Here is a 9,865-nt window from a genome sequence, read left to right on the forward strand (position 1 = left end):
TCCAGCACAGCCCCCGGCATTGTAAGAAACATCTTTATTGGCTTCCGTTAATTTGTGTAGTATCATTGAACAAGGATTATATTTTTCAGTGAAATCAATCTAAATGACAAACACCCCCCCCCCCCGCCTAAAATCCGGCCTCCCTCTGCACAGCACGTACCCCTGAGAAGCAGAGCCTCGCTGCGAGAACCTGGGCGGGGGGACGGGGACACCCCCCCGGCCCCATTTGTGTCCCCCCCCCACCCCGTGCCCCATTGCCACCGCTTTCCAGCCTGATTTTTGGTTCCCCCCCCCAACTTTCTCACCTGGTCCTGGCTTAAAAATGAGGCACGGGAATAGAGCGAGCATGGGGGGGGGATGCCCACATCCATCTGTGTCCCCCCCCCCCCAACCCTAAATCCATGGAGGGGGGATTTGAGGCAAAGCACCAAGCAAGCAAGCAGCAGCAGGGAAGGGAAGGCGCTGGAGTGACCTGGGGGGGGGTGGGGAAGGGGCTGGGCTGGGTGCAGAGCACCCAAGAAGGATGCCTGGAATTGCACCCATGTCGTGCATGGTGCTGGACACCCCCCCGTTCAGCCGCCCCCCCCATTACCCACCCCGTGCCCTGTTTTTGGAGATGCTTCAGTGGAAAGTGCGGGGCTGGAGGGGGGGGGGAGCCTGGCCCCAAAAGGGCTGCTCCGAGGTCGGCGCTTCAGTCCCCGAGGCCAGATCTGTCCTGGGAGGGTGCAAAGGGGCTTGGAACGAGCCCCTACCCACGACGGGCAGGATTTTGGGGGGAGGGGGGGCACATGCCAGGACCCCTCCGCGCAGCCCCCCTGCTCCGAGGCTGCTTCCAGCTCCATCGCCTCCACCCTGACGCCCGCGATCCGGCTCGGGACGGGCAGCAAGAGGCTGGCGGCTCCTTCCCCGGGCCGGATCCTGCCCTACAGAGCCAGGACTGAGCCCTGGGGCTGCCCGGGGTCCTCCCTGCCCCTCGGCGGCCGAATTCTGCTTTGCTTTTTTTGGAGGAAAAGTCCGGCGTCCGCCTGCCGCAAGGAGCGGTACCGTTGGGGTCCCGAGTGGCTTTCGGGGCTCACCCCGGGGGGAGCAGCCCCCAGGAGGACGAGTCACAGGAGGAGGGGGGGCTCCAGCAGTTCAGGGCCCCCGGGGACGGCACCGGCTGCGTCTCCGGAGGGAAACGGGGTTTGGCATCTCAGGGGGTGTCCGGGGCGTCCCCCATCGGGAGCATCCCTGTCTTTTTTTTTGTTTTGTTTTTTTGTTTTTGTCCCCTACTGCCCCGTCCCGTAGGGCCAGTTGAAGGTGCTCCCGGACAGCAGCATGTCCCTGATTAGTGTTTCGATGGGCGTCTTCCCCACCAGCCTCATGAAGAAGAGCTGCGAGATGAGGGAGGCCGGCACGGCTCGCAGCGCCGGCAGCCGCAGCAGGAGGCGGCCGAAGCGCTGGGGCTGCGAGGGGTACTGCGAGCGCACGTACTCCGTCAGGGCCACCTGTGCCTTCTCCTGCAGGCTCTCCACGTGCGCCGGGTCCGAGAGGCCGCAGGCATCTGTGGGGGGGAATGGAGAGGGGTTAGGGGAGGGAGCTGTGGTCGGAGATCCCCCCCCTGCATCTCCACAGGACCCCCTGCATCTCCACAGGACCCCCTGGCCATCCCCATCGGCACCCAGCTCGACGCAGAGCCCCTCACCTGCACCCACCCGAAACGAGGGCACCCGTGGGGGCTGCCCCGTCCCAAAGCCATGCTCCACGTGGGGATTGCTCCAGCTGCAAAGCGCTGCTGCAGGGCTGCAGCTCCTACACGGAGCACGGTGAGCACGCATGGAGCAGCCGATGGGGGGCTCCCCACGCCCGGCGGTGCATGGGGAGATTCGTTTTGCTCGTCCCCGTCACCCCAGGGAAGCTCAGCCCCTCACGAGAAGGACGAGCCAGGATGCTCCAAACCACAGCAGAGAGGTGCTGAGGGTGCAAGGTCCCCCCCCTCCATGCTCCCTGGTCCCCAAATCCTGATGGAGACGGGATGCAGACGCTCCCAGCGGGCTCACGGCTGCGTGGGGCGGCCGCGGGGCTCGACCTACCCGGCGTGAAGAGCGCGATGGCTTTGAGGCAGCTGTACTCGGCCGAGTCCACCTGCAGCCGGTTGAGCTTCTCCACCTGGTCCTGGAAGATGCGGATCTGGTCCATGAAGGAGACGACGCGGTCGGCCGACATGGGCGAGGCGTGGAAGCCGGCGGCGGCCAGCAGCGGGGCCATGTGCAGCGGCAGCGCCGACTGCGCCGCGTTGAGCACGAAGAGCTCGCTCCAGCTGAGCCGCAGCAGGGCCACCTGGTCGGAGACGGGCAGCTCGGGGAAGAAGGGGATGTTGCGAGCCCACTCCACCGTGCTGAAGAGGAGGCGGGCGGCCAGCTCGCAGATGTTGTCGATGCCCATGACGCTGCCCTGCTGCGCGTACTGCGAGCCGTAGCGGGCGGCCGGGTAGGGCTCAGCCCGCAGCAGCTGCGAGATGAGCTCCGACACCGGCTGCCCGTTGAAGTATTCCCCGCTGGGCATGGTGTTGGGGCTGGTGCTGGAGTGCGTGGGGGGGATCCGGCCCCGCTGCACGGCTGAGGGGGAAGCAGAGGGGGGTGTCTGACCGCGCTGTGCATCCCGCATCCAGCTTCGCCCCCCCCCACTGCCCAGCTCCCGGGGGACCCGTGGGTGCACCCTGCCCTGCGCAGGGCCGGATCCTGGCACCTCCTGCCCGTAGCCCCGGGCACAACGGGCGGCTTTCAGGCACTGCAGGAGAGGGAGGGGGCGCGTGCGAGCTGCTGCGCTCATCTATTCAGCACCCCAGAGCTCCACCAGCAGCTCCTTGGCCACGGCCACCGAGCAGCAGCAGGGCTGGGAAAGCGCCACCGCCCGACCCCGTGCCAGGACCTGGCTCTGGCTGTGCCGTGCCCAAGCGGGCGCCTCGCCGGCACTGTGGCCCCCCCACGCCGGCTGCGGCAGCGCAGGGCGCTCGCTGCCCAAGGTCATTGCATGGCAGCAATCATTTATTTGCAAATAAAACGTCCATCTTGGAAGCGTCGTTAACCCCGGGGCACTCCCCCTCCTAATTGCGTGCAGGGAGAGCCATTTTTCAGCTCCCCCCCTCTCCCATTAGCGCCCACTATTTGCTCAGTCCCTAGTAATTAATTTATGGGCTGTTCATGAGCCACTTAAATGAGAGCTCTAAATCATGCTAAGTGGCAATAATGCCATCTCGACTCCTCTGGAAAGGAGGGAATTACTGTCCTGCTTCCACTACCCTTCTCCCTGCTCCTTGCGTTAATGCCACCTGCCGCTGAGCAGCCCCAGCACTGCGCCGAGCCCACGCCGAGCCCCAGCTCGTGCCAGCACCAGGGACACAGCCCCAGGGGTGCACAACTGTGCCAGCAGCAAGGACACAGCCCCCAAGAGTGCACAGCCGGGGCTCAGCACCTTCCAACCCAGCCTGGACCCCTGAAGCCCAGGGGACACGCGGCACCGTGGGTGACGGTGACCCTGAGCTCGCCCCAGGTGCGTGTGTGCCACCCTGCTGCCGGCTCTGCTTTGAGCTGAAATCCTTCATTTTCAGGGCAGCTCCACCCGCAGCAGCCTGGGGGGTGTTTGGCCCAAGCCAAGCGGCCGTGCAGCTCTGGCCCCAGCTGCAGCAGCGCCGTTCCCAGCCGACCTCCACCACGCCTGGGGCGCGCGCGGCCGGGCGGCTCCAGGTGTGTCACCTTATCAGCGCGCAGCTTGCCAAACAAACACCACCTGCTCCGCTGGCCCCGAGGGCAAAAAAAGGAGGAAAAAGGGGCAAAAGAGGAAGGCCTGGCCCCTGGCTGACGCTGCAAACAAGGCGAGAGGTTTTCGGAGAGCTGGGCGAGCGCCCGGTGAAGCAGGCACGGGGCTGGTGGCCCGGGTGGGAGCTGTCCCCGTCCCCGTCCCCGCGGTGCCGGCGTTACCTTCCTTCCTCATCCCCACGCGGAAGCACTTCTTCAGGCGGCAGTACTGGCATTGGTTGCGGTGGTGCTGGTCGATCTGGCAGTCGCGGTTGGACCTGCAGGGAGGACAGGGCAGACGTGGCACCGGGCAGCACCGTGACGCCCCCGCCGGGCTCCTCCGCCACCGTGCCCACGCCGGTGCCCTCGGGCACGGCCCCGCAGCCTCCTCCCGGTGCCACGCCGCCCCTGAGCACACACTCACACACACACACACTCACACACACTCACCCGCACGCAGATGCTATGGTAACAGAGACCGCGAGCTATTTCCAACAGCAAGGGCTGAGGATTTGTGTTTCCAGCAATGCCCAGGGCTTTGGGAAAGCCGCAGAAGCCCCCGCGGCGCGGGAGGAGCTCCGCAGAGGGAAGAGAAGCGCGGGGCTGGGGGGCTGGGGGCTCCCACCCCCGGTGATGCCCCCATCACGATCACGAGGCGGCTGGCTGGAGGCAGGAGTGGCCCCGGCCGTGCGAGGAATTCCAACTATTTCCTACGGAGCTGCAGGACTGGGCTGCCCCTGCGGGCACGGCTGCTATGGGGCCGGGTCCTGGGGGCCACTGCTCTGCGCCGGCCACGGGGATGCTCCCCAATGCTCCCCGAACAGCCTCGGAGCCTGCAACGGGGTCAGTGCTGGCCCCCCTGGAAATGCATCCTCATCCCGGGCCCTGAACCACGCAGCGGGTTTGCTTGGGCATCGCCAGGGTGAAATTGGGGTAAAAGGGCAGAAAGCTGGGCTGGGCCAGGCTGCCAGGGACATTCCCAAAGCATCGCCGGCAGCTCAGCCCCGTGGCCCTGATCCCAGTGGCCAAGGACCACAGCAGGGCGTGGGTGACAGCGGGCGCTCAGGTCCCACCCAGCGGCCGTCGTGGTTCTCGAGGAGGAAAAGGGGTTATTGATGAATCGGCGATAAAATTAAGCCGTGTGAAGCGGGAGGCAGGAAGTCGCAGGCCGTGCCGCGGGCCGGCAGCAGCTCGGCTCTGCCTGGGAGCCCCGACACGAACATCCTCATTCCGACACGACTCCGGAGGAGAGGCACGCAGGGATTCCCGCGGCGCTCAAACCGGAATTAATTCGCCCTGAACATCACCACTGCGCTTAACACATTCCGAACGCGCTGCTGATAAAAGTTATTCCAGGGGAGCAGCGATCGCTAATCACAGCGGCAGGTTACATCTTCATCAGCCAGGCGCCGGGCACCGCAGCCGACCCTCCCCAGGGCCAGCGCGGCGGGGGCACGCCTGATCGGCCCCCCCCCCGGCCCCACAAAAACCCAAAATAGCCTCGGCTAACGCCGGCAGCTCGTAGCGAGTTTCCCAACCGATCCGCTGCAGCGACCTGGGAAACTGTGAGAACACAAAAGGCGTATACTGTGCTAATTATGTAATTAGAACATGTAATTATTTAGTGCAAGAACTAAACTGAATCCAACTCACTTTTAATATTCAAATTAGAGCAATCTTGGCTCGCTGCTGCTTTTGACTCCTTCGACAAAGCAGATGCCAGGGCTGCCACAGGAGAGCATTGTTCCCTGCCCCTTCAATAGTTGCTGCGCACTTGGAAAACTCCCGACCCTCCGCTGCAGCACCGAGCCGGGGGCCAGACCCCACCTGCAGCAGGCGACCAGCACGGGGCGAGGGCTGGGCTGCTCCCAGCACCTCGGGGTGCTGCGCCCTGCATCCCTCCGCACCTCGGCAGCACCTGGGACGCAGCCCTCCTGCCCCGGGGAGCCCTGATTTTGCGCCTCCTTTGTTTCCCCTGAAATTGGGGAGCTGGCATTTCTCATAAAGCCATGCATGTGCCCCGTTTTCAAACACCTCATCCCATGAAGTGGCTCGTGACGGAGGAATCGGGCACCTCTTGTCCTGCCGATCAGCTGGGGAAACTGAGGCAGCGCCGGGGAGGATGCGCGCACCATTCTGTGGGTGCCACGCCACCGGTGCCGGAGCAGGGATGTGGGGGAGGATGAATCTAGGCCGCCCAAATGAGAGCGAGGCGGCTCGGAGACGGCCACCACTGCGGGAGCATCGCTGCCCTGCTCTTTTTGGTGCCATCCCGGCACCGTGCGGCGAAGGTCGGAGCCGGCAGCCCCTCGGGTGGGGAGAAAGCGGGGCACCCATGGGGTGCCGTCCTCGCCGCATCCACCTGGGTCAGCAAACACCACTGGAAGCACCCGCACGTGCCGCGGGGTCCTGCCCTGTGCATGAGCCCCGTGCGCACGGTTGTGCTGCCAGCAGCCCCGACCCCCGTCCCGGCAGCCCTGCGCATCCACGAGCCCACCAGGAGCTCTGGAGTTACCTCCAGCTCCCAACTTTGCGTGGGCTGAGGGGCTCGTCCAGGATCACGGCCCCTGGGCCCGGCACCATCATTTCACAAGGGCAGCGCAGGATCAGCGCCCTGCAGCGCGCCAGGCCCTCGACACCTCCGGTTAAAATTATCCTCTGGTGCCGTTCTCAGGGTAGCGCGGCCGTGACCGGGCTGACTCACACGCAGCCTCGGCGCATTTTCAGGCTGAAATGGCAATTAATGCTGGAGCAGAGCCGGGCGGTGACGACGACCCGCTCTGCCACGGGCACAGGGGACGGAGCGGGCAGCGACACCCATCCCTGGGGGGGGGGGCTGGGGCGGCTTCTATGGGGTGCGGAGCGCGGGAGGACCCCGCGATGCAGCGGGGCCAGAACGGAGCCACTGCACGGCCACAGCGGGGCCACCAGCAGCGCTGCACGGGGGTGGCTGAGCAGCCATCACCGAGCTGCACCGGGGCCAGCACTGAGATGCACCGGGGCCACCGCAGAGCCACAGCGGGGCCACCGCCGAGCTGCACCCGGGCCAGTGCCGAGCTGCACCAGGGCCACCACCGAGCCATACTGGGGCCACCACCGAGCCATACTGGGGCCAGCGCCGAGCTGCACCGGGGCCATCTCCAAGCCACAGCGTGGCCACCGCCGAGCCGCACCGGTGCCACCGCTCGTGCCGCGAGCACACCACGGCACAACCACCCCGAGGAAAAGGGTGAGGGTCCCCACCACCCCCCCCCCCCCCCCGCCCTCCAGCCCCATACCTGCAGGTGTAGCTGAGGTTCCTGCGGATGCTGCGCTTGAAGAAGCTCTTGCAGCCCTCGCAGGTGAAGACGCCGTAGTGCTTGCCGCTCGACTTGTCCCCGCACACCACGCAGTCCACGGGCGCCCCGGCCCGCTCCTCCTCGCCGTGCTCCGCGTCGCTGCCGCCGCCCGCCGGGGACGCCGCCTCCTCCCCGCCGCCGCCGCCGCCGCCGCCGCCGCCGTTGGGCTCGCCCCAGCCGCCGGCCACCATGGCCATGGCTCCGCGGCCCCGGGGGCTCAGCACCGGCCCCGCCGCCGCATGGAGCGAGTTGAGCAAGTTGCTTTTTTTTCTGTCTTTTTTTTGTTATTTTTTTTTCCTTTTTTTTTTTTTTTTTTTTTTTTCCTAGGGGGGGCAGGCGGATGGGGGCCGGTTCCCTATAGATATATATTTTTTTTGGGGGGTTGTTTTGTTGTCTTAGTTTTTTTTTGTTTTTTTTTTTCCTCCCTACCCACCTCCCCCCCTACCCGCACACACACGCACACGCTCCCGCAGCCCCGCTTCTTAACGGGGGGGCCCCGCGCAAACTTTGCGGCGGCGGGAGCGGGGCGCGGCGCCGCGCATCCCCCCCCCCCCCACCTCCCCCCCAGCGGCGGGGCTCAGCGGCTCCGGGCTCGGCGGCCCCCCCGGGGCTCCGCCGCATGCGGTGGGGGGGCGCCGCCTCCTCCTCCTCCTCCTCCTCCTCCTCCTCCTCCTCCCGCTGCCCGCTGCCCCCGCTCCGGCGGCTCCGCTCCTGCTCCGCGGCACCGGCAGGGATGGAGGCGCCGCTTATCCCAGCCGGGCCCCCCCCCTGCCCCTACGGGCCCCGCCGCCGCCGCCGAGGCTGCATGCAGCCCGGTCCGGCGGGACCCGCTCCGCCGAGCCCCGGGCTCTCCCCGCCTCCCGCGAAAGAGCAAAGTTCAGCCGCTGCCGCGGTGGCCGCCCTGGATGCTCCTCCCCGTCCTCCTCCCCTTCCGCTCGCCGCCCGCCGGGTCCTGCCCCGCCAGCGCCCCCCCAAACCCTTTGCCGGTCACCCCCGGGTCCCCCCCCGTGCTCCGCTCCCGGCTCCGGGCTCCGCCGGGTCCCCCCCGAGGTCCCCGCGCACGGAGCCGGCAGCGGAGCCGCAGCCGCGCAAGGGCGCACGGAGCCTGCCACGGATGTGGCCGTGCCACGCTGGAGGGGACACGTTTGTCCCCGGCTGGACAAGGGGGGGGCACGGGGGGGTGGCCTCTCCAGAGCCCTTCGCTGCCCTCCTTGGGGTTGAGGCTTGGCAGCGCCCGGTGCTGCTGCACCAAGCGGGGGGCGCGGGGACGCGCCGGAGCCCCCCGTGCTGCAGCCCAGCTCTCCGTCCCCATGCGCTGCGTGGTGCTGTGCCAGGACCCCCGGGGGGGTCGCAAGGAGCTGGAGGCACCCTGGGGTGGATGCACCCTTGGGGATGGGCAGGATGGAGCCAAAACCTGCGGGCACGGCTCGGGCACGGGGCGGTGACACGGGGCAGGGCACGGGCACGGGGCCAGGGCTCGGGGGCTCCGGTGGCATCGGGGGGGTCCTCGGGCACGAGCTGGCCTCGTGAAGTCCACAAAAGCCATTTGTGAGTTGGTTAATTAAGCCAGGCCTAGGTGGGCTCATCAGCTGGCCCTGCGAGGGCCGGGTGGGCCAGGGTGCCTGCAGCGCCCGCGTGCCGCCGCCCGGTTAATTATTAACGAAGGAATAAACTGTGTGGAAAGGTGGTTGACCCGGGAACAGCCCCGTGCTATCGCTGCGCCTTCGCCTTTCACCTTGGGGCCAAACTCTCCCGGTGATGCCACCGCGGTGGCCCCGGTGTCTCCCGGCACCTTTCACCTTGGCTTGGGGAGAAAGTCCATAGGGAAGGGCACGGGGCCGGGGGGGAGCTGCCCCCACGGGGGACCCCCAGGCAGGGTGAGGGGGTGGAGGTGGGGACGGGGGTGGGGGGACACGGGGGGAGGGCTGTGGGTGAGCACTGCTGGCACCGCCGCGTGCCGCCGGCCTTGGCATTCCCAGCCCACGCGCCGGGGCCGGGGCCGACTCCTCGGTCGGGGTGGCTGCTGCTGCTGAAGGGAAGGCGAAGCAAAGGAGGCTGGAAAAGAAGGAAATAAATAAATAAAGCGGAGCGCTAAGGCCACGGAGCAGCAGAGGGAGATGGATTACAGCTCCGGCCATAAATAAAACCTCCATTTCCTCTTGTCTGGAGGGATCCGTGCTCACGCGGTACCTGCGAGCGCGGCTGTGCCGAGGTGCCCGGGAGCTCAGGCAGGGCAAGGGGGTGGCCACGGGCAGGGGGAGATGGCACGGGATTGAGGAGGGGAGGGCTGCTGAGCCCCACGGCCGGGCAGGATGGGGCCAGGCCGGGCTGGGGGTTGCTGCTGGGGGACACCGGGGGGCAACGCCGGCCCCAGCCTGGCCGAGGGGGCAAAGCGGGGCGGTCGCCCCCACCTGCAGCCGGCCCCGCGGCTCCTTTCTCCTCTGTCAGGCTGTGATTTATGGCCCTTTCCCTGCCTCTCCCCCTCCTCCTCGCCCCCTGCAAAAATAAATAAATAAATAAATAAATAATAATAATCCAGGAACAAAGGAGGAAATTGGATCTTCTCCCCCGCGCGGCTGCCGGCCCCGCCATGGGAGCCGTGTTTGTTTTGACGTCGGTGTCCAGTGGGCGAAGGCGTTTGATCTCCGGAGGAATTCCTCCTTCCTCGCGCTGCTCCACTGCCTCTCCCGCACAAAAGGGCCCCCGCAGGGTCGGGGCCGCCTCTGGGCTTCGTGGGGCTGCCCATGCGCC

The 9,865-nt window shown here is 66.9% G+C and overlaps 1 protein-coding gene across 1 annotated transcript; it reads right to left on the minus strand.

Moving 5' to 3' along the window:
* Positions 1-1,258: 1,258 nt before the first annotated feature.
* NR2F6 (nuclear receptor subfamily 2 group F member 6) lies at positions 1,259-7,388 on the minus strand. The gene is made up of 4 exons (XM_032203892.1): positions 7,055-7,388; positions 3,960-4,054; positions 2,073-2,597; positions 1,259-1,543 (listed from the first exon to the last, which is right to left on the minus strand). The coding sequence occupies exons 1-4, from the start codon at positions 7,309-7,311 to the stop codon at positions 1,269-1,271; spliced, it is 1,152 nt and encodes a 383-aa protein (XP_032059783.1). The 5' UTR covers positions 7,312-7,388; the 3' UTR covers positions 1,259-1,268.
* Positions 7,389-9,865: the final 2,477 nt, after the last annotated feature.

This window comes from Aythya fuligula, chromosome 26, assembly GCF_009819795.1.
Source record: "Aythya fuligula isolate bAytFul2 chromosome 26, bAytFul2.pri, whole genome shotgun sequence".
In the NCBI taxonomy this organism is placed as follows: domain Eukaryota; kingdom Metazoa; phylum Chordata; class Aves; order Anseriformes; family Anatidae; genus Aythya; species Aythya fuligula.